At 41.9% G+C, this 24,732-nt stretch overlaps 1 protein-coding gene across 2 annotated transcripts in view; it reads left to right on the top strand.

Annotated features, from left to right (window-relative positions):
* Positions 1 to 24,732, top strand: part of LOC133390871 (sucrase-isomaltase, intestinal-like) — a 111,222-nt gene that overhangs the window by 41,292 nt on the left and 45,198 nt on the right. For both annotated transcript variants that reach the window (XM_061640317.1, XM_061640316.1), the window contains exons 5-9: positions 11,731 to 11,856; positions 12,276 to 12,407; positions 18,346 to 18,459; positions 21,246 to 21,362; positions 21,475 to 21,559. In XM_061640317.1, the coding sequence (XP_061496301.1) occupies positions 11,731 to 11,856; positions 12,276 to 12,407; positions 18,346 to 18,459; positions 21,246 to 21,362; positions 21,475 to 21,559 (574 nt within the window). The remainder of the gene's footprint in view (positions 1 to 11,730; positions 11,857 to 12,275; positions 12,408 to 18,345; positions 18,460 to 21,245; positions 21,363 to 21,474; positions 21,560 to 24,732) is intronic.

The raw sequence follows: 24,732 nt of genomic DNA, 5'->3' as shown, positions 1-24,732 counted from the left end.
AATTAGCTTGTGTACACCTTTGTCTGAGACTGTTTTGTCTCAGACTGTAATTGTTAGCCCAGAGAAAGAATACTGTTATAACTTCCAGATATTATGAGGAGATCTAGTAAGGGTATATGGGGTTATCTTCATGGGAATATGGGGCTGGACTAAGACATTTTACTGCTTGACGATCAAATGTGACCTCACCCTGGCAGTCAAAGTGCATTGTTCCCAAGGCCAGCCAACCTGTCTTTGCCCCCGAGGGCAAAATCCCACAAGCACTACTCTCCTTCTCTAGCAGTAAAATTACAATAATAAAATAAATATATAAATAACCAATTCCTGCCCTTTCATGACACCTAAAATCAGTCAGCTGAGGCAGCCACCTTTCTCTACCTAGTGGAGACCCTGTTAGCAGGAAGACACATTTTTCCTCATCACATACACTTTTCCTCATCATTTTGTTCCTTGTTAGTAGCCTATATATTTAGTTCTTCCAGTGTTTCAATTATTTTTCTTCACCTATTGTACGTTCACAAATTGAACTGTAGACTTTGTTCTGTGTGGTTTTGCAAAGCACATCTGCACTGAGGGTATATTTCATGGAAATAAACTCTGTTCTGATAATATCAAACATAAATTCCATATCTACCAAATTCGGTCTCTGCTTTAGCGAATCCATCTGGAATAGGTACCATATGTTGGTTGCTTTATTGGGATGCTTCAGGGGGATCCATCTGAAAGGCCATCTAAGGCATAATTAGACTGAGGAACATTTGTTTTCCCAGCTGTCCTACTTTTAAATTCTTCCTTTGGACTATTCTGTCAGTTTTGAATTTTCACCTTAGATGCTCCAGCCTAACAAACTTGGGAAATGAATTGTTTTAAAAGTTAAGCCTACCTTGCAAGCAAAGTTTTCTTGTATTTGTTTAACCCTAAATGCAATTTCCTGGGGGGGGGGGGCTCTAGCAAATACAGCCTTGCCTTAGGTTACACCTGCTGTTGACAAGCTCAAGAGAACAGTTATGCAACGGAATCTATAACAGGAATATGTAGCAGTCACATTGCGTGGAAAGAACAACTGTAGTCAAAATCAGGACTAAAGAAAAGCTAATGGGGATGAAAAAGTCTGGGGTACTGAAGGCCATGCCCCTGAGCTCTAACATCAATATCAACTTAGTATATAGTTGGTGAAAGGGTGATGCAAATGTCTTTCTTACAGGCAAAAAGAAAATGTTTCCTGTAGCATGATGGCTCTAAATGCTGCCCTTTCCCTGATATCTATTTTAGACTTCACCCAGAATCCATAAAGTTCTGTGAACCCAAAGGGACATTAGACTTGTTTATATCAGTAGCCCCCTACCATGTGACATGGCAAAATGCTTTTGAAATGGGGAGAGGAGTAAAAAAAACCACCACCACCCAGTTTGCGATATGATGTGATCACCCAAACTTTTGAGTGAGTCTAGCAGCTTTTGAGATTTCAGCTCTCATATTTAATCAGTTTGTAGAAGATGTACTTCATCTTCTTGTTTCCTTTCTATTTAATTATGTATAGTTTTATTTTTATTTATTTATTTATTTTATTTAATTTATATACCGCCCTAAGCCCAAGGGCTCTCTGGGCGGTGTACATAAAAATAAAACAGTCAGGAATATATAAATACAATAATACAATAAAATCAAGCCAACAAAGGTAAACAAAAATAATCAAACAGCAGCAAAATACAACAATACATATAATAAAATGCATTAAAATGCCTGGGAATATAAAAAGGTTTTCACCTGGCGCTGAAAAGATAGCAGCGTCGGCGCAAGGCGCACCTAGTTAAGCTTGATATATACCTGACCATTTCCTGTTGGGAGTTATGTATCATAATGTGAACCCTTCTTTCATTCGAGAGCCTGAATATACGTGTGGTTATTGATTTATACTCCTTGAATTGCTGCCTGTATAATGGCTGGCCCATCCTGAGTTGGTGTCATTGTCCCACTGTGTCCACTGTTGTTCTTGGCAGATGTATAGTTCTGAAGGGATACAGGAATGTGACAATCGGTTCCTATATCCTGTTGCGCATCTCCATTGCCTCTGCTCCACAGAACCTGCCTCTGGAGTTGAGGCCAATATTTCAAGGCTCTGAGTCTAATACAGAGGAAGAAGTAGAAAGCCTGCACATAGGCAAAAAATGTTATTTACAGTCTGGAAATTACCAGTCTGATTACACATGGTTGGCATATACCTTGGTGGGATCTGTGGAACATTGCTGGCCTGTGGAGATAGCAGGAGGCGAATCATGTTGCCCAGGGTTTCCAAAGGCATGCGATGCTCTGAAGTAAGTTAAATGTAGTGTTGGTGGGGACCACGTGCCCTCATATATTTAGCAGCAGAGTTACATGGAGGTCCTACAGTTACTGAAAGCCAGGATTAATATCTCAGTGCTGGGATGGGATGACAGTACTCTTTCTCCTGCTGAAGTGTTATTGGAAAGCTTAGTTTGACTGGAAACTCTGCACATGTCCCTAGACTATATGTGTATTTTGGCTTTGCTGTGAGCAATGAGCGTGGTGTCATTGCAAGGAATCTGAGATACCCAGGGTAGCTCAAGCTAAGTATCAAGGGACATCCCAGTGGTTCTTTCCAAATATCCTGGAAGCTGCTGTACAGGGAATTTCCCTGTTCTAACTATTACCGATCATGGATTGTGTAAGTGCAAACCTAATTAATCCCTGGAACTTCTACCATATCTAATGCAAGTAGGTACCTTTATAGCATTAGAATCATAGAATGGTAGAGTTGGAAGGGCCTACAAGGCCATCATATGCATTAACCCTGGACAGTAGGCAGTCTCCAGCAATCATGGTATACCCCAGAGCTAAGAGCAATGAAGCAAGAAGGGAGACGGCTTGAGCACAGGTGAACAAAAAACTCCTAACAAATGTAACCGAGCGCTGGTACATGCTCATGTTCGAGCCTACTCAGTGGCAGTGAAGGCGGCAAAGAAAACTTACTTCTTCACCTCCATTGTTTCCTCAGCTTGCCCTCCACCTGAGCTGTTTAGAGTGACTAAGGGCTTATTACATACTGGCCCTGAGGAGGTGGCAGAGCCATCTAAAGTCTGCTGTGACATGTTTGCTAAGCACTTGAAAGATAAAATCGCTTCCATCTGCCGGGACTTGGACTCCATTGTTGATGCTGATGATCCGGGTGAGGTGCCTGGAGCGCTTTCTTGTCTGATGTTGTTGCATGACTTTCAGTTGCTGCAGCCAGAGGATGTGGATAAGGTACTTGGTTGGGTCCATGTGAATACTTGTGTCTTGGACTATTGCTCTTCATGGCTGAAAAAATATGCCAGGGCGGGACAGCTGGCTGGGCCAGGGAGATAATGAATGCATCTCTCCAAGAAGGAGTGGTCCTGGGCTCCCTGAAGGAGACAGTAGTAAGACCACTCCTGAAGAAGCCTTCTCTAGACATGGAAGATCCTAATAATTTTAGACCACTAGCAAATGCACCCTTCTGGGCAAGGTTCTTGAGAGGGTGGTTTCCAACCAGATCCAGGTACTCTTGGAGGAGATAGATTTTCTAGATCCATTTCAATTGGGATTCAGCCTGGGTTTGGTATGGAAACTGCCTTGGTCATCCTGTACGATGACCTGTGTCAGGAGAGAGATGGGGGAGTGTGACTCTGCTGATCGTCCTTGATCTTTCAGTGGCTTCAATATCATCAACCATGGTATTCTTCTGGGGCGACTGTCCAAGTTGGATATTGGGGGCACCGCATTCTTACTTGGATGGCTGGCTCCACAAGATGGTTCTTGTGGAACATTGCTTGGCTCCATGGGCTCTCCAGTATGGGGTCCCACAGGGGTCAATTCTGTCCCCCATATTGTTTAACGTCTACATGAAACCACTGAATGGGGTCATGCGGAGTTTTGGAGTGTGTTGTCATCAGTATGCTGATGACACACAGATCTGTTTCTCCTTTTCATCTTGTGCAGGTGAGGCAGTAGATGTGCTGAATCAGTGCTTGGTTGTGACAATGGACTGGATGAGGGCCAATAAACTGAAGATTAATTCAGACAAGACTGAGATGCTGTTGGTAGATGGTTCCTCTGATCAACTGAGTGGTGTGTGGCCTGCTCTAGATGGGGTCACACTCCCTCTGAAGGAGTGGGTTTGTAGATTGGGGTTTTTCCTGGATCCACTGCTGTCACTTGAGGCACAGTGGTATGGAGTGCCTTCCATCATCTTAGGCTGGTGGCCCAACTGTGACCCTATCTGGGCAGGGATAACTTGGCTACAGTAATCTATGCTCTGGTAACTTCAAGGTTGGATTACTGCAATGTGCTTTACGTGGGGCTGCCTTTGAAAATGGTTTGGAAGCTGCAATTAGTGCAGAATGCAGTTGCCCAATCATTGATGGGTTCAAGGCAAACAGAGCATATAACACCTATCCTGTTCCATTTGCACCGGCTGCCTGTACGCTTCCAAGCCCAATTCAAAGTGCTGGTTTTGACCTATAAAGCTATTTAGAGATCAGGACCCCAGTATCTTCTGGAACACCTCTCCCAAAATGAACCTACCTGGACCCTTACATCTTCCTCTGAGGTCCTTCTCCAGGTCCGCCCTTTGAGGGAAGCTCTGAGAATGGTGACAAGGGAGAGGGCCTTTTCAGTTGTGGCTCCCCATCGGTGAAATGTGCTCCCCAGTCAGGTCTGCTTGGCACCTTCATTGTCATCTTTTCAGCACCAGGAAAAGACATACCTTATCTCCCATGCATTTGATACATCGTTTTAATATGCTGCCAAACCTTCCTGTGGCTGTGTGGAGGTGGTATTGCTATGGTTTTGTTGTTGTTTATTGTTACGTTTTTATAGTGTGTTTTATTTGTTTTTGTTTCAACATTGAAACATTGACCTTTGGGTATCAAGCAACAAATAAATCTAATAAATCATCATCTTCTTCTTCTTCCTCTTCCCCTGGGAATTATGTTTAATCATACATTTCCTGAGGAAAGTCTCTACCTTTCCCCACAAAGGATGTCTCTGTCACCTTGCTGTAAGTTCTGATTGGCCAGAGACCCCTTGTGATCTCCCTGCCACTATGCGGTGGGGATCTTGTACTGATATATAACAACTCAGTACTTGAACATTTGCTTTTAAAAAAACACAGTTAAAAGTGTTCACTAACTTGTTTACTAAGGGCCAAACTACTCATTTTGCTACATGCGTAGGGTGCAGTTACACGTTTGGTTTTTCTTTCTTTAATTACATGTGCAGGGGAGTATGATTATTGGGGCCACAGCATGCAAGGAAGAGGTTTATCTCTTCTCTTTCTAGCCATGATTGGGGCAAAAGTCACTCCCTCCCTGCACAGCTGTGATGCTTAGAAAAATAGTTCCCATAAGCACCAAGAAATAAACCTATTTCTGCCATCCAGTGTTTCAGCCAATGAGTGCAAAGACACTGAAATAATTGATAAGCACTAGGCATGTTTTAATTTCTATAACATAGAATTTAAATTTTATTTTATTCATATTTAATATAATTAAACCACATATTGGGCTACTTGAATTATAAATTCTGCCTGTTCTGTATTAGTTTCCCTTTTAACAGATACCATTACAAGGATGCACACACTCACGCACACCCCAATTACAATTTTATTTTGCTAAGGGACAGCAGAATCTTCAACATGGACCTTTGAGTCACAGCTTAGGGTATAGATCTGGCAGAAATGGGAGGTTACTTGTTAGCTTTCAGTAACAGGAAGGCAAGTGTAAAGTGCATTGTACACACAGAACTTCTTCAAGGGTGTTTTTTCCCCCAAAGCACACACCTTTCCAAAGTTCTTATGACTAATTATTTGTATGCCAAGCCAACTCCTTTCTTATCTTAGGTTGTTCTGACTGGCAACTTAATGCCTGTGTAGGATTATGATAAATCTGGAAGGGTTCTCAATATTACTACGATTGGCCTCCACAGGACAGTGTTGCAATCTTAAAAGTGCTTTGGCATTTTCCAGCCCTGGAGAGACCTACTGTCCTCAGCTCATCCCTGCAGGTGGCAAAGCCATTTTGTCGATGGCTTCAAGGAGTGCACAGTTGTTATTTTGTCATTCAGTTATTTACAGATACTTAGTTACACCAAACCAAGTGCCTGGGCTATGAGTAGTTGATTACAATTAGCTGAGGGTTTTTTTGGGGGGGGGGTTGACCTGAGGAGGTGTATACAAATAATTAAAGTATAGAGAGCTCTGAATAAACACCAACCTTTTGATGAAGTAGTTTAGCAGACTGTGGCATTAAAAATAGCATAATTATGGCTGGGAAGTTCAGAATGTTGTATTGATTTAATTAAAGGTTTGCTTTTTGCAAGTTAGACTAATTGGCAACAACTATGAAGAAACTGGGGACTGGACTGAGTTGGTATGTGGAAGAAAACTCAGTCAGAGTAATTCCCCCTCCCTTCATTAGCAGAGCAGTATTACTATACAAAGGCATGGAAGTAGATGCCTGTCAATGAGAAAAGCTAAAGGTGATCTCTCCAATGTGCCACTAAAGCCCCATGTGAACTACACATTTAAAGCACTATCATACCACTTTAAACAGTCATGGCTTTCCCCAAAGAATCCTCAGAACTGTAGCTGTTAAGAGTGTGGGGTATAACAAAATAAATCAAAGCCTAAAAAATCTCAGTTACAGTTATCAAACAAACAGATAAAACCAGAGTGAAGTCAGTAACAATGCTCCAAATCCAGCCAAGGCAACTAACCTCCCTTAGAGACCTACTAAAATAGGTGTGTTTTCAATTGGCATCAGAAATTCACCAGCTTTGACACCAGCAGTATTTCAAGAGAAAAGGCATTCTATAATCAGGACACTACCATGGACTGCTATTGCTAATCAGATGGAAGTTGGAAACGCTTGCTGATCTACTGCAAGTGACCCAGTAGATCCAGATCTACCTTCTGTTCATCTTTGATCTTTACAGGTCCCAACGGACACAACCTGTAAGTACTGACAACTCTTCCCTGGCTGGGACTGAGACACATGGGCAAGATCTCACCCTCACAATCTTGCAAGATTCCAAAAGCATGGATCCTCACTATATTATAAGGGTCGGGGTGGTGGTGTGGGGGTTATTTACCGTAGGTCCCTGTTTTTGTCCAGGTTCCCCCTTCGTGAGACTAAGATTGTGGATTGCCTTTATTGGCATCTGGGCCCAACGGGTAGTCTCGGGTTCCTTTTGGTTTATCGGCCACAACACTGCACCTCAGATTCTTTGGCCGAGGTACTGGAGGTGGTCTCGGATGTACGGGCGCAATCTCCCAACTTGGTTGTTTTGGGGGATTTTAACGTGCATTCCGAGGCCTCCCTCACAGGAGGGGCCCGAGACTTTATGGTCAAGATGGTAGCCTGGGAGCTACAATCCATTCAAACAGGGCCTACACACGCAGCAGGTCATGCCCTTGATCTGGTGTTTCTTTCTAGGGAGGTAGGCAGTGACTTGGAAGCTGGGGGGTTGGTTACTGCCCCCCTGTCCTGGTTGGACCATTATTTAGTTAGAATAAATCTTTGCCTGTCCCCCCTTCCTCGGAGGAATAGAGGAACCATCAGGATGATTCGCCCTAGACGGCTGTTGACCCCAGAGGGCTTCATACATGAATTGGGGGACTTTCTTAACACCTCTGATGGCCAATCGGCCGAGACCTTGGTGTCTAGATGGAACGTGGGGGTGACCGAGGCGGTGTACCAGATGGCCTCGAAACGCCCCCTCCCTTTAAACAGATGTAGGACGGCACCGTGGTATACCCTGCGGTTGCGTGGCCTATGGTGGGAAGACGGCTTGAACGCCATTAGCAGAAGACACATACAGAAGTGGACAGAACACAGAGTAGAGCAGCAGCGGCTACCTATCGGACGGCGAACCAGAGCTGATCATTAGACCTTCAGGGTCCTGGGATAGCTTCCAGCTCCCTTCCTCTGAGGGAAGTAGCCAAGACCCTGTCTGTGCTGAGACCAACTTCTTGTATACTTGACCCCCGCCCAGCGTGACCCCCCTCACTGTGAGCTGCAGAGACAAACTGGGTGAGGGGATCAGGGCAGTGGTTAATGCGTCCCTTTATGAAGGTCATCTGCCATCTGCCTTCAAGGAGGCAGTAATAATTCCAACTTTGAAAAAGGCCTCCTTAGACCCCTTGGATTTAAACAACTTCCACCCAGTTTCAAATATGCCATTCCTGGGTAAATTGGTCGAGCGGGTAGTGGCGAACCAACTGCAAACGTACTTAGAGGACGTGAACTACCTTGACCCATTTCAATCAGTGTTTAGACCCAGAAACGGGACAGAAACAGCGTCAGTAGCCCTGGTGGACGATATGAGAAGGGCACTGGACAGAGGGGAATATGCCCTCCTTGTTCTCCTGGATCTCTCAGCGGCCTTTGACACAGTCGACCACTGTATCTTGCTGGATAGCCTAGAGAGGTTAGAGATTGGAGGGACTGTTCTACAGTGGTTCCGCTCCTTCCTCTCTGGGAGATACCAGAGAGTGGTATTGAGGTTTCGGAGCCCTGGCCTCTCATGTGTGGGGTGCCACAGGGCTCTATCCTCTCCCTGATGTTATTGAATGTTTATATCAGGCTGCTGGGAGATGTCATTAGGAGATTCGGGCTGCAATTCCACCAATACGCAGACGATACCCAGATTTTCCTCTCATTTAAATCTTCCCCACCAGCGGCGATAGAAGTGCTGTCTAAGTGTCTGGAGTCGGTGAGGGATTGGATGAGCAGGAGCAAGCTCAGACTGAATCCTGATAAAACTGAGGTTCTGTTGGTGGGTGACACAGAGAAATTGGGGGTTACTGATTTGATGCTCAACGGAGTACTACTGCCCCTAAGAGATCAAGTCTGGAGTTTGGGGGTCATTCTTGACTCCCAGCTATCTATGGAGGCACAGGTAGCGGCTGTCAGTTGGGCGGCGCTTTATCAGCTACATCTCGTCCGAAGGATACGCCCTTACCTCCTGAGGTGCTTGCTTCCCAAAGTAGTACATGCTCTGGTCTTATCCCAGTTGGATTATTGTAATGCCTTATATGTTGGTCTTCCCTGGACTATGGTTCGTAAGCTGCAACTAGTGCAGAATGCGGTGGCTCACCTGATTAAGGGCAGTTGCTGCCGTGACCATATCACCCCAGTCCTTAAGGAATTGCACTGGCTACCTGTGGTTACGTGGGCCAAATTTAAGATCCTGGCTTTAACTTATAAAGCTCTTCATGAGGCCAGCCCACTCTATTTAAAGAGACGCCTTCACTCGCTCCAGGGGCACCGGCTTACAAGATCGTCCTTGAATGGCTCACTTCTTATACCTCCAGTAAAAGAAGCGAGGTTGGTGAGGACAAGGTCTAGAGCCTTTTCTATTGTGGCTCCTGCGCTTTGGAATTTGTTGCCAACTGACCTCCGTCAGGCCCCCTCCCTGTTATGCTTTTGGCGGACTTTGAAGACCTGGCTCTTTACCCAGGCATGGGAAGGGGATTAGGCTGGCAGATTGCAGTTCTTGGGGGGGGTTAAATTCAAATTTAGGCTGGCAGATTGCAGATCTTGGGGGGTTTAAATGTTTAAGTTCTTAATTTTTAATCTCTAATTTTTAGGATTTTGATTATGTCTATGGGGAATGTACTTGTGTTTGGTTGTAAGTCTCTCAGAGTGGCAGATTAACCTCTGCTAGATGGGCGTCTAACATATATCATAAATAAATAAATAAATAAATATTACATTGTTGTGATACTGTGAGAGCCAGGATGCCTGGCCCTTGCAAGATTTTACCTCCTTCCTTGCCTGGCAAGCCTGCCAGGCAAAGGATGACACCACAGCAGTTAGATGCAAAAAAGAGCTGCAGCATCCTTCTTCCCACCACAAACCATCCTCTCCCCACAAGTTGGTCTGTGGTTCAGTTGGGACATGTAGCATAGGCAGCAACATAAATTTATATAACATGCCACCAGCCTTGTGTTTGATAGTGGTATTGTCCTTGGGCTTAATAAAAAAACCAATAAACAGTTTGTGAAAATGATGACAACTCCATTAAATGTTGATGCCTTTTAGTTTGAGTGGAGCAATATGCTTCTGCTGAAATGATCAATGAAGTGTATATCCAAGATGAAAATCCTCTGCTTCCCATCATCTGACAAAAGCCTGAGCAAATTTGCTTTGTGTGATGAAAAAAAAGAAGACAATGAGATTTTTCCTTTATTCTATTTAGCATAGATCTTCTCTACAGTCTTTCCATACAACATCTTACATGGCTTCAAAAGTAGGAAGGACTGCCTATAGCAAGATGAGCCTTCTGTAGGATTTTATGAGGTTGGTGGAAACACCATCAGCAGGTGACCACTCTTCCATGCAATCCTATCAAAGAACTCTCATCTGGTAAAATTACTAGTTACATTGTCTTGAAAAATGCTAGAAAACAACAACTTTTCCAAGATGTGGTAACTTGTGTTCTTACCATATTCCAAAATGGATTCCATAGGACTATTTATTCGATGTAAATGTTGAGAGGCAAATTCACCTCCTGGTTTCTCTTCCACAATGCTAGCTTTCAGACATTTTGGGTAGAAATGCACTCTCTGTTCTACCAGATCCAGTGCGTCTCCACCTCTTTCTTATGACAACGGGGGCACACAACGCTAGTCAAACCCCTCTCCTATTTACTGTAAAACCTGGTGGGATAAGCTTGAGTGCATTTTATTTTTAAAATTCAGCTTCAAAGAGATTTTACAATTGATCGGCAGATCAACCCATTCCTCCTCCAGGTGTGGCTAATGGAAACATTTTGCTCTGGCGACTAGTGTGTTCACAGTCTTTGGCACTTCAGCTGCAAAATCGAAATGGTACTTCCTCTGATTAGCACTCTCTAATAATAAATTTTATCCTCTTCATGACAGAGTAAGAGGAGGGAAATATTCTATTTCAGAGTGGAATCTTCTGTTTGATGAAACTGCTTCTTCTTACTGCTGACCCTGTTCTTTTACTTAAAAAAGGGTACTTGTGTGAATATTCCTTCCGTGCTGTTCTTTAATATAACAGCAGAACTTTGCCTGCTTCTTTGTGACATCTTGCCTCTTTAAACACCACAAATCAAATAGCTTCCCTAGCTATCTTGCATGCTTAAACTTCAGAGAAAGCCTAACACCCAATGAATATAGATTTCCAGTGTAATTTTTTTCCTGAAGAAACTAGGTTTGCAATCCTATGCACATTACCTGGGAATAAGTCCCTGTGAACTCAGTGGGGTTTACATCTGAATATACAGATACAGGATTGCACTATAGGTGGTACTCTGTGCACATTTATCTAAGAACAAGCCCCACAGAAAACAGTAGGACTGTTCTGAGTAAACAAGCTTTGGATTGTGCTGTTCATTTTGATTTTTATATCCGGAGCACATACAAGCTGTCATGTTTCCTGTCACAAAATCAATAACCTAATACTAAAAACATACTCTGCTAGAGGAACCACTCACAGAACCCAAAACCAGACTTTTTTGTTATTGGAAATGAAAGATTTTCCTACAGTTCCAAGTTCTGCTCTACAGAATAGAATTAGAGCTTTGTTGAGTATAATACACATGTTGAATTTACCTTAGTTTCATATTTACTGAAATGTCTTTGAAATCTTGATGTCAAAATTCTGTCATCTTCTGAGATTCTGCAAGGCGCTTTCAGTCTCTGGTTCTGTTTTTGCTTTTAAGACTATTGGACGCCCACATCTTCCTCCTTATTGGTCTCTGGGGTATCAACTCTCACGATGGGGATATCCCAACATTGGAGCAGTAGAGAAAGTTGTGAGGCGCATGGAGCAGTATGGCATCCCATATGTAAGTGTACACTTTGCAATGTGCATTTGAATTAGTTTCCCAAGGGCAAAATGAACAACAACAATTAATTGTATAATTAACAGAATAGCATTAATACATGCTGTTGTAATATTAATTGTATAATTAAAAATGGTTAATAGGATTATTATTGCTTCAGAATTGAATTATATTAATATAACAGAAGTTTTTTTAAAAAAAATCTGCATATGTGAAAAAGTCCTTCTGCAAAATATACTCAATTCTGCTGAACTTATATATGATAAGTTTGTTGTGGTCCATAGTAGGACTGATGTGGGAGAATGTTTGTACCAGCTTTCACTATGGCATTAGTGCAAGCAAAAAGGTAAATCTGAACACTTGTGCTTCAGCATTTTTTTTTTTTTAAAAAACACAAAATGTATTTCTGTTGCAATTGTCAGGATGTCCAGTATGGAGACATTGATTACATGGACCGTCAGCTGGACTTCACTTATGACAAAGACAATTATGCTGGCCTACCAGAATTCATTCAAGAACTGAAGAAGGATGGATTACATTATGTTATTATTCTGGTAAATTAGCAATACCAACCTTACTAATAGACTCTCTCTCTCTCTCTGAGACTTGTCATGGATTGTGGCACTGAAGCAAAGGTTCTCCCCTTTATTTTCTTTTATGATAGGATGCTTTTCTCTGGGGATTGCTCACTGTGTTCCTACTATATGATGTCTAGTTTTTTTGTCTAATATAAACATGAGAATGAGAGGGTGGGAGGGTGATGTGGGTGGGGAAAAAAAGAAAATATGAACAGCATTATGGGTCAAAAGGAAAATGCTATACAGCAGGTGTGGGGAACTTCAGGCCTGGAGGCCAGATGTGGCTCTTCAGGCCTCTGTCTCTGGCTGTCAGGACTCTCCCCAAATCTTATTCCTCACCAGCCCTTCTATGCCTTCCTCCTTACATGCCTGGCTGGAAGGTATCCTTGAACGGTGATAATGCCTATTGCATTTATTGTTCCTTCCACCTTTGCTTCTGACCACACCTAGCACTGACATGTGGCCCCTGGAAGGTCCCCCTCAAGGGAATGTGGCCCTTGGGGCTGAAAAGGTTCCCCACCGCTGCAGTATGGAAATACTGTTATATATCCTGTGTATTATATTACTCTGTGATGAACTGCATGAATATGGAAAAAGGAATTTCCTGGTTATCTAAGATCCACTAAAATCACTGCTTTGGATTTTATAAGAAAAACAATATATTGCCATTATCATACTCTATTCAGAATGTAGAAGGGAGTTCTTAGGCTGTCTTGTGCACCTTAAAGCCAATTCATTATCAGAATGGCATGGGAGCTACTTCTGTGAGACTAGATTCTTCATTGCTCTGAAAATGTATATAGGGAGGAGCCATTTACATTGGCCAACTGACGTGGTTCCTGTCCTTGCCAGCCTCAGAGGGCCATTTATTTTTGACTAGCATTGTTAGTTCTGATCATACGTGCAATAGAAATGCACAAAAGATCATTACAATGCTAGCCTAATGTTTTGCTTCTAATGTTAGCCTAATAATTAATACAGAATCCCTAAGTGCGCGCACACACACAAATAACAGAGTTCTTCATTTTAGTAAATGCATCACCAGAGGAAACACATTAAGAATTCTTAATGCATCCTGCAGACTACTAGGATCTGGTGATATAATTGCAAGAATACCAATTTACAGCTGAAGAGCACTTTTTTTGCATTCTCCCAAGAGCTGTGCTGATGAAAACATGTCAGAAATGGGTCTTTGCTTTTAATGGAAGGGGGTGTAATCTATAGGTGAATGCAAATGTTCTCTGGCACAGCTGCCTGTGTTGGCTGCTGGAGGAAGGGAATCAGTCTGCTCCCTTCTTCTAGAGACCTACATGTAGAACAAATGCATTCCCTTATTAAGAGGTTAATGTGTGAATGGCAAATGCAGTTCAGTATAAATAAGTGTAAGGCACATTTTACCAAAAAAACAAAAACCGAGCTAGTAGATACTGACCAGGAAAGGGATGTTGAGGTTGTGGTGAATAGCTCAATGAAAACACTGATGCAGTGTGTGGTTGCTGTCATTACTAAAGGAATAAGCAATAAAACTGCCAATATCATAATGACTTTATACAAATCTATGGTGCAACCACACTTGGAAAATATTGTGTGCAGTTCTGGTCACAGCATCTCAAAAATGATATTGTAGAGATAGAAATAGGGCAACCAAAATTATCAAAGGGCTGGGGCAACTCTGAGGAAAGGTCACTATATTTGGAGCTTTTTAGCTCAGAAAAACGTTGAGTAAAAGGGGACACAATACAGGTGGCTTTAAAAGAGGATTAGATGAATTCGTGGAGGATAAGAATATTAATAGCTACTAACCATGATGGCTACATTCTACCTCCACTGTCAGAGTCAGTATGCCTCTGAATATTAGTTGCTGGGAATCACAAGTAGAGAGAACACTGTTGAACTCAGGTCCTGCTTGTGGGCTTCCAATAGGCAGTTGGTTGGCCACTGCGGGAACAGGGCATTGAACTGGATGGGCGTTTGGCCTGATCCAGTAGGCTTTTCTTATGTTCTTAAGTGTAGCAAATTATGCACGGTGTGGAGAAATTAGATATGAAGAAGTTCTTGTCCCTCTTTTATAAATACTGGAACCCAGGGCCATCCAATGGAGATGAATGGTGATGGATTCAGGTCACACAAAATGAACTACTACTTCACACAACACCTAGTTAAACGATGGAATTTGTTACCACAAAATGAAGTGGTGGCCATCAACTTTGCACTTTAAAAGGGATAATGTAATATGGATAAGAATATTAATGGCTAATAGTCAGTGCAGCAGTGTACTACCTCCAGTATCATAGGTAGTATGCTTCTGAGTAGCAGTTGCTGGCGAGCAGAAGTGGAAAGGGTCCTGTTGTGCTCAGTTCGTGCTCAAAGGCTTACCATGGCTGGCCACCATGTCGATGCTGGAGTAGAAAGGCATCTGATCTGATCCAGCAGGCTTCTTCTAATGTTAATACATCTGATAGGCAATTGTAACTATATTGTATCTCATGTTTCCATATAAAGGCAGAGATAAATTGCAGTACATAAAAACATTGCCAGGATCCAAAGAACTGTGTAACTAGATCCACATAACCATGTGGACTTTTGGCTTGCATTTCTTGAACAGGAGGCATCTCATGTCATGAAGCAATCCACTTTTGTATCTGAGGAGACTTTCAAAAACAAATTGTGATATGACAAGGGGTCTTTTCAAAGAAAGAAAAATCTGACTAGGCATGCAGAAACCTTTGAAATGTGCAAACCAGTTATATGAATCAAATAACTAAATTATTATTTGAATCTCTTATCTGGAGAAAAGACTTGCGAACTATCAACCTTCTCCCCCCTGTGTGTGTGTGTGTGTGTGCATGTGTGTGTGTCAGTCTCTCTGAGACAGCTATGAATCATACCTCTCATATACAGTTTCACATAACTTCAGAACTGGATACTACTTTCAGTTGTGTCTTTAAAACTATGGACCTGTCTATGCCATCACCTTATACTCTCCCCCAGGGAAAGGTTGCTCTAACAGATCATTCCCAGCATTGTCCCCAAAACAACAATTCAAAGGAATCTTTGGGAGAATCTATGACAAGTCAAAATATAAAAGCAACAGCTGTATAGTTGTACCCATAATGTTAGCAAGGAGTTTGAGTTTGCCTTTAAGATCAAATTGCTACATTTTATTTGTGATAGTGGTGAAATCACAGTGAGAGGTGAATGTCCACCTGTTGCTGTTTTCCTTCTAAATGGACCTTCATGTTGTTGTTGTTGTTAACAAATCAAATTTCTACCTCACCCTTCCTCCCAGAAGGAGCCCAGGAAGGCATCTCATGATTTCCCAACAGCTGAGTCAGAGCGGGACAGGCAAGGCGAGGGAGGTTGGCACAATGCAAACACACTGTCAGATTCAATCTGGTGCTCCTGCTTGAGCATTTGCACTATGTCCTTCCTATCTTACTCTTCCCAGTAAGCAGCATAAGTGCCCTGCTCTCTGCTACTGACATCTTGGGTCCCACCACATGGAGAACTGACGATGCATTTGGATGATGCATTCACTGCAGGAAAAAAACTGATTAAAAACTGTGACATGTGAAAAATGTATGTGGGGCAATCTGATTTCAGTCTCTCTTAGGCATCCCTTTGCCTCTTGGCTATTTCCTCCTTAAGAATGACAGGCCTTACTCGTCATCACTGTGGCCTTCCTTGAACAATGGCCCCATTTTTGCCTCTGACTTGTTCTGAGTCAGAGCAAATGCATTGTTTTTATACAAAGGGTGATACTCTAAAAGAAGCAATGCTTATCAAGCAAAATGATAAACATCTATTACAACAGAAGAACTTTAATGAGGAAGATTGTCTACTATTCATTAACCCCCACCAGAAAGAGAATTCATTGCAAAAGCAAGTAGAAACAACTTAGAATTTGCTAGAAGGATAAGGCTGTGATTAAAAACAATATTCAGGAACTTTGGCAGATGAAAAACTAGTGGTGTGATGAATTCTGAAATAGTATGCTACAATTTTGAGTTTATAATCTTGAGAACTAGAGCATTCATTATTTGGCTGCAATCTTATGCATACTTATTTGGGAGTTAGCCCCATTGAACTTGAATATGGTGGGATTTACCTCTGAGCAGACACTTACATTTGGGCTGTTTGCTCCCAATATGAATGTGATCTGGTTTTGTCAAGTGTTACTTATTTAATATAGCCCCCAGTGCATGCATGAAAAAATGCATGTTATTATTGAATATCTTATTTATCACAATTATATCCCACTCTTCTGCCAACAAATTCAGACCAGCTTACACATGGTCCATAACAGGTATCCCAAGTGATCTACATACAGGGCCATACCTTGATGTGTTGTTGATGTGTCTTTCAGACCATTCTCTGGACCATTTTCTAAGCTATCCTATCAGTCTCTAATATGTGCCTCATTCCCTGAAAAATAGGTAGGAAAATGTGAAAAACACATGGAATTTATTTGGAATGCAAAATCTGTCACCAGAGCCTTTTGTTCTCAGCATGAGACTAGAGCTGCATAATGTGATAGATTTAAGACAATAACACTTTTCTCTAAGAGATATCAGAGATTCAGATTAGATGTAGGTAATTAAACTGAGTTGTTTAAGAGTGTTAGGCTGCAGTCCAATACACATCTGGAAGTAAGTCCCATTGAACCCAGTGGAGCTTACTTCTGAGTAGACATGTATTTAATTGCAGTCTTAATGTCCCCTGGGTATCACCTTTCTATGTTTTAATTACTACATAAGGGCATCATTTTAAAAGATGTATTTTGAGTAGGCTAAAACTACATACCTACTGGAGTTAGACTGCTCAAAAGTCTAGAGATGCCATACCTTTTTTTCTACTGAAAAGTATTATGCTGCCTGACAAAAATAGAGTACAGTGCCTAAAAACACAGTATTTATTGTCAATGTTTTTTTAATGAGACAAATTGAGCAGTTATTTAGTTATTAGGGGAGGAATAAAATGAAATTAAAGGTTCAATTCTATGACCTGCTGTTATCACTCACATGTTTAGGAGCATGCCTGCTGTGTCAGAATGATCTCATGTGTTGGCATAGTTTTGGTACAGTAAGCCATGCCAGGATGCCACATTGGTGCAATTGTGTGGCTCAGAGCTCCTGTGTTAGCGACAGCCATCGCCAGGTGCACTAGAGTAGTATTGTACAATGCTGTTACATGGCAGTGAATTGGGTAGAAAGAAGATGGAATGGGGTAAGCTCATCCATTATCCTACAAGCCTTTTGGATGCTTGGTGATGATAGTACAACCTTACATACAGGTTTCAGCAGGATTGCAATTGTCAGCAGTAATTCAGTGAACAAGCCTAGTTGCAGTAGGTGTGTTGGTGCAAGACACTTTATTTAGGGATATATATTCCTAGTTGAAAAGTGTGGCTCCACAACAACATATTGCATATGTGTTTGGAGAGCCTTCAAAATTCCCCCTGCTCAGAGTGAGAGAGCCTCCTGCCTGAGAATCAGGTTGGCTGACAGGTGGCATGACCTGAGCCATCAAAGACATCACTTTTCACACAGAAGTGTACCCATTGCTGGGCTGGGTAGTGGCTCTCTGGCTGGCTGGGGAGAGGGAGGGAAGGGCTACAGTTCTGTCATAAACTCTGACTGAGGTTCAGGCTCCATCTGCAGCAAACATTTAAAGTAATGTTATATCACTTTAAACAGGCATGGCTTGCCGCAGAGAATCCTGGGATCTGTAGTTTGTTAAAGGTGCTGAGAGTTGTTAGGAAACCCCTATTCCTCTCATGGAGTGACAGTTCCCAGAGTTCCCTGGAATAGGGATTGATTGTTAAACCACTCTGGGAACTGTAGCTCTGTTGTTGCTGCTATTTACTATGCTATGCTTTTGTTCTGTTCCTCCTCTCCACCCCCTCCCCAATCAGGATCCCTTCCTAAGTAAAGATCAATCTAGAGGGACTTACCAACCCTACGAACTTGGAGAACAATTAGGAATTTGGGTGAACAATTCAGATGGAGTGACTCCAGCTGTTGGAAAGGTAAGTATGTACAGGGCAATCCTTTGGCTTGGATAAGATAGGTGCTGTTGAGTCAGAGCTTACATTGGTGTAATAAGTTGATATTCTATGTTCTCCTGGCAGCAACATCAAATCCAGCGCTTGGAAAAGTTACTTTTTAAAACTACAACTCCCATCAGCGTGGCCACTGGATTGGGCTGATGGGAATTGTAGTTAAAAAAAGTAACTTTTCCAAGCTCTGATCAAATCACAATAACAGTAAAAGAAAAGAGAGAAGTAACAACAGCCATTTTCACAGAGGCCCTAGCAATACCATCGCCACCCACTAATTATGACACTGCTCTTGACAATGTCTTATGGACATAGGAAATTTCTGTACACTGAGTCAGACACTGGTCCATCTAGCCTAGTATTGTTGACATTGACTGGCAGAAGCTCTCAGGAATCTCAAGCAGGTGTATTTCCCAACCCTACCTGTAGATGCCAGGGATTGAACCTTGGACCTTCTGCATACAAAACTTGTACTCAAGCACTGAGCTATGGCCGTTCCTAATTTAGGTATGTTTGTTTAATTTTATTTAAAATATTTCTATCACGCCCTTCTACCCTAAAATAGGGCACTAGCCTTTCCCAACCAGTGTGCCTCCAGATGTTGTTGGACCACAACTCCCATCAGCCTCAGCCAGCATTGCCAATGGTCAGGAAAGATGGGAATTGTGGTCCAACAACATCTGGAGGCACACTGGTTGGGAAAGGCTGACTCAGGGTATCTCACAATAAAATTATACACAATAAAACCCCCAAAACATTAAAATAGATAAAAATACATAAAATACAGTTAAGAAATGTGGGAGAGTGATATTAAAAGGGGACTCAAGAGGTAAAACTAAAAAGGAGGGAAGTAAAATCAGGGCTCGTTCACACGGCGACTTACTGTGAGATTGTTGCTACTTGCATCCCTGTTTAATTCACATGGTTCACATGACATTGCAGGCAAGGAGAAGCTATAATGAAGTTTTCCCTTTTAAATCAGTATCAACCCCATTCGTTGATATTGCGAAAAGTGGCTTAACCAGCCACTTCTGCCTCGGTCTGTCCTCCCGCATCGGAGTTCTGTTTGCCTACTTCACTCACTTCCCCCTCTAATCAGTTTCGTATCAATTGCCTCCTGATGCGTCAGCCAGGAGGGTGGGCAATTGACAAGAAACAATGAAACTGACAAAAAAAAACCCATCCCCTTCTCCGGTTAGCAATAGCGATACTCCGGAGGGAGTAAACATCCTTCCCAGAGGAACACCGACTATTGTGAATGGAAAACAGTGGATTTGAAGGTAGGAAGTGTGAACCTTGCAAATCTACTGCAATGGCAAAAGCTGCGTCTTTAATACGAAGTCCAGCTCCTGTTTGAATGAGCCCTCAATTTCAGGTTGAGCCTTCTGTCCCATGCCCCATATAAGCCAGCATGGAAAGCACCAATCAACATCTGATGACAATAGAATACCGTGAAAAGGTCTCTTAACTTATTCTGTATCCTTTCCCATGCACAAGGTGCGAGTATGCTGTCTTATAAAATCCTCAGTGTCTATTCCAGTATACCTAATGCCATAGTTCAGTACTTAGGAAGGCAGCAACTGATGCCTGCAACCATAAGCTTTTAATGAAACCTTCATATTTAAAACACAAAAGCACACACACTGTGAGGGGAAGTTGAAACACAACAGAACAATCAACTCCCTGTAATTAGAGATAGATTTTACATATTTTATACTTCTCTGAGGTTAGCGAAGACCATTAATCTGTAGAAGGTTTAAGATGAAGTACACTCTTCCTCTCCTCTCCTGCTCTGCCCTGATCCTGCTTTACTACCTGAGAAACATTATAAGGAGGGCTATGACACTATAATGTTAAAATTGGGGTTTTAAATCTGGGTTAAGGTAAGAATTAGGAACTGGAAATCCTATAGAGCAGAGATAGAGAACCTGTGGCCTGCAGAGACTTTTGGACTCCAACTCCCATCAGCCCCAACCAGCATGGCCAATGGTCAGGGAATGATGGAAGTTGTAATCTAACAACATGGGGAGGGTCACAGGTTCCCCATCCCTGCTTTACCCAAGACAAAGTCTTAAAGCCAACTGACGTGATATCCCTGATGTGTATCTGTATTTCACAAGCAATGCTAAGCCCATGTTTAGAAGCTGTCCAGTGAAAGGTTGTGTCACATGATGCAATTATGCAACTGTGTACTCAGGGAAGAAAAATAAAACTTGTATACACTCAATTTATATCTCACCACCTGTAACTGGTCACTTTAAGTCAGTTTTCACACTTGAAAGTAGTAGGGATGGATTAAATTCAATTCTCCACTTTTCCATAGCAATTTGCAATGTATTTTTTTTTAAAAAATACTCATGAACATTTGTCAGTGTATTAGTGTGAATTTCTCCCAATAAACACATTAATTTTGGTTGATGTATATTTTTGCGAACAAATGCTAATATAATGCAATTTTGTATGTTATTTTCACTGATAAATGCATTTTTGTACAAACTGGTTGGAGAATTACATCACCAAATCTGAAGTGCAAATTTTGAAGGATGGTTGTGTTTTGGGTCACACATTGTTCAAAAACTGCAAATTATGTACTTTCTCATTAAAAAGTAAACAAAATCAAATTTTCCCCATTTCTAAAAAATAGACAGTGAAATAATCTGAGCTCACATCCTGTGCAATCTCTGAAATTTCCCATGTCTACTTGCATGACCCAAATATCATTATCTTAATCTTATATATCTCACTCTCATTTCCAGGCCTTGTCTCCAGGAAATTCAGTGTACCCTGACTATTCCAACCCCAAAACAGCTGACTGGTGGACTCAGATGTGTGTTCAGTTCCATAATGTCCTTCCTTATGATGGAATTTGGATTGTATGTTTGATAATATTTCCCTCTTTATTTTAATTGAATCTCTTTCTTCATCCATCCCAAGTACAACCTAATCTGTTTTTTATGTTTAACTTTTTATTTTTGTTGTGTTTAGGATATGAATGAACCATCTAATTTTCTCAATGGCCAAATCTCAGGCTGTGCTCACAACAATCTCAACTATCCTCCTTATGTTCCCAGTAAGTGACTTTGTAAAAATAAGTATCTTTTAGTGTGTCCTTATCTCATAATTGATCTTCATTAGTGATATAGAACTCAGGAGAGTTCCTAGGAGATTAAACGGGACTTGCATAATTTGATATAACTGTTAATGATTCTGACTATAAGTTCTCTTCCAAGGTAGCTATGGTCTCTAGCATTATCTTGTTAAAAACATTTATCTATCAGGATTGTACTACATGGCAAAAGTATTCATGCTGTCCTCTGCATTTCGGGTCCTGAACAAGACAGGCAGGCAAATGGCTACTTGTAATGGGTAATGCCCTTGCACAGCACCTAACCCAGGCATGGTGAACTTGTGCCCCCTCCCCTGAAATTGTTGGACTATAACTTGAATGAATGAATAACTTTATTGCTCATGGCCATTGGCCGCCACAATAAAATACAGACACACATTTATATACAAAAGCTAAAATACAACATTTTACAAGATTAATCCATTAAAACTAGAGGCCATGTGGCCATAACAATCCTAAAAACCCGAGTCAGAGATTAGTCTGCTGTAGAATTGAACATTCCAGACACAGATTCGGAAAAAAAACTACCAAAGACAAGACCGGGCCAGAGTTGTTACTTGTTTTTGATATTTGGACCTAATTTTGCCTGGGTTGTTACTTGCTTTTGATATTTGGACCTGATTTTGCCTGCGGCAAGTGCAAAATTTGCCACTTGACAAGTTAGAAACATATCTCTACCTGCTAGCAAAAAACGAATTTGTTCCAGAAGGGGCTTGCATGACAAAAGGCCAATAATAGGGGAAAGAAATTTGGCCCTCGGCTCTTTATACAGGGGACATCTCAGGAGATAATGGACAATATCCTCCACCTCGCCAATTTTGCAAATGCACAGGCGAAGGTGAGCTGGAATTTTGGCATATCTCCCCTCAAGCACAGCTGTAGGCTCTTCTCAACAACGGCACATTTAGATGAATGAAATATTGCTCCATACCAAAGGTAGTTTTAAAAATAGAGTACCAGCAGGAAAAGGAGGACTGGGAAGAGGCATGTAAGTCCCATCTCTTTGCATATAAGTTCTTTCCGTTAGAATCTGTTTCGCCCACCTCGAGCAGTAAGAGGGAGAAGACTCTATACATATTCCATACGCTGCCAGTATAGATTTAGTCCAAGATAACCAACTCTTCTGAGTGGGGTTTTGAGATTGTTCCAGAAGACATTTTTTTGGGAGGTGCGAGTCGGTCATACCCACCAGTCTTAGCCAGTACCCGGCTATAGCCCTGTGTGCCAAAGGTTCTAAGGGGAGAGTACCTGTCTCTATCCTTATAAAGGTGATGGGAGCACCTTTTGCAGTTGCCAAGATATAATGAAGAAAATAGTTTTGTACTTTCTCTAAGATGGAGATATTGGCATAGCCCCAAATCTCAACCCCATATAATAGCATAGGAATTATTTTCCTTTGGAACACCTCGATGATAGCCTTAAAAACCTGAAATAACGAATGGAAGGCTTTCAATTTAGTCAGTTCAAAGTGAGGGTTCCATGTAAGCTTGGTGTTAAAGGTAAGACCCAAATATCTATAACTGCGTTTCTGTTTAATCAACTTGTCCTTTAATTTAGTGTTTTTTCCAAATACAACAACATTAGTTTTGGAATGATTAATTAATAGATGTTCCTTATCACAGAATGTTCCTAGTTGTTTTAGCAATCTCCTCATGCCAATCTGAGTAATGGACAGTAAGGCTAAATCATCGGCGTAAAGTAACACTGAGAGCTTGTCATTTAAAGTCGAGGGAGGAAAATACTCTGGACCAGACAGATCCATAACAATATTATTAATATAAAAATTAAAAAGAAATGGGGCCAGTAAACAGCGCTGCCGGACCCCTATATTGGTTTGAACCGAGTCTGACAGGAGGCCATTAGCACCCAGTCTAACCCGGAGTGAAGTATTTGTGTGGAGCATTTGAATCAACCAGAATAGCCTCCTATCTATATTCGTAGTGGATAACTTTTGCCAGAGTCGATTTCAATCAATGAGGTCGAAAGCTGATGTGAAGTCGACAAAAGTGACAAACAGTTCCTTTCTAGTGGTTAACAAATATTTCCGGATTAGATGAGACAATATAAAGCATTGGTCCATGGTGGACTTTCCTTTAAAAAAGCCTGTCTGTTCCTCCACAATGACCACATTCTTGGCAGCCCACATGTCCAATTTGTCCAGTAAGTATTTGGCATAGATTCTAGCAGCCACATCTAAAAGGCTGATTGGCCTGAAGTTACTCGGGTCCACCTTTGAACCCTTTTTGTGGAGAGGTATCACAATACTGTCACCCCAACCCCTGGGAACTGTGCCATATTGATTAATGAAAATGAACATCTTAGCAAAGACCGGGGCCCACCATTCAAGATCGGCTTTATATAGCTCCACTGGAATCATATCCTCGCCCGGCACTTTTTTCCCGGGAAGGGAGTTAATCAGTATGGCAATTTTTTGGGGTGTAACGGGTTCCCACTCTTGGCAATGTAATAACAGATGATCGATTTTAACTGGGACAGCCGTAAAGTGGGGAAGGGGGGCCTGGCTATAGAGGGCAGAGAAGTAAGAGCACCATTGAGTTGACATTATTTGATTGTCTAGGCCAGTATATTCCCCATTTAATCCTTTGGTAATTAACCTCCAGAACTTGGCCATGTTGCGATCCAGAGAGGCAAGGCCCAGCTCCAGCCATTGTAGGCGAATGTAGTTAGATCTTTTGAAACATAATAAATTTTTGTAGGTCCTATGAAGCTGGATAAAAATATCATAATTTTCTGGCGAATCTACCCACCTCAATTTCCTGATGGCACGAGATAAATTATTTTTAGCTACAGCACATTGATTGTCAAACCAACCGCTGTTCCTCAAAGGGATCGAGGTGGGATGGATCATCAAAGGTCTTAGCACCATGATTATAGAGTTATAACATTCGAGGGGATTTGCTGCAACCAAGAGCTGCTCCCGTAAGTTAAGAAGGGTAGGTGAATTTAAACGAGTAATTAGCTCATCTTTAATCCTCCCATTCCACCGGATCCTCTGACCTCCCTGTGTGATAATACTATCCGAGGGGGTAGGGGCACTGGAAAGGGGAGCCAAGGGGACAGTGAGGGAAGAGCTGACAGGCATATGATCACTCTCC

This window comes from Rhineura floridana, chromosome 8 (genome assembly GCF_030035675.1).
Source record: "Rhineura floridana isolate rRhiFlo1 chromosome 8, rRhiFlo1.hap2, whole genome shotgun sequence".
In the NCBI taxonomy this organism is placed as follows: domain Eukaryota; kingdom Metazoa; phylum Chordata; class Lepidosauria; order Squamata; family Rhineuridae; genus Rhineura; species Rhineura floridana.
Note: the sequence above shows the minus strand (reverse complement) of the source record. Positions and strands in the feature narration are given on the sequence as shown.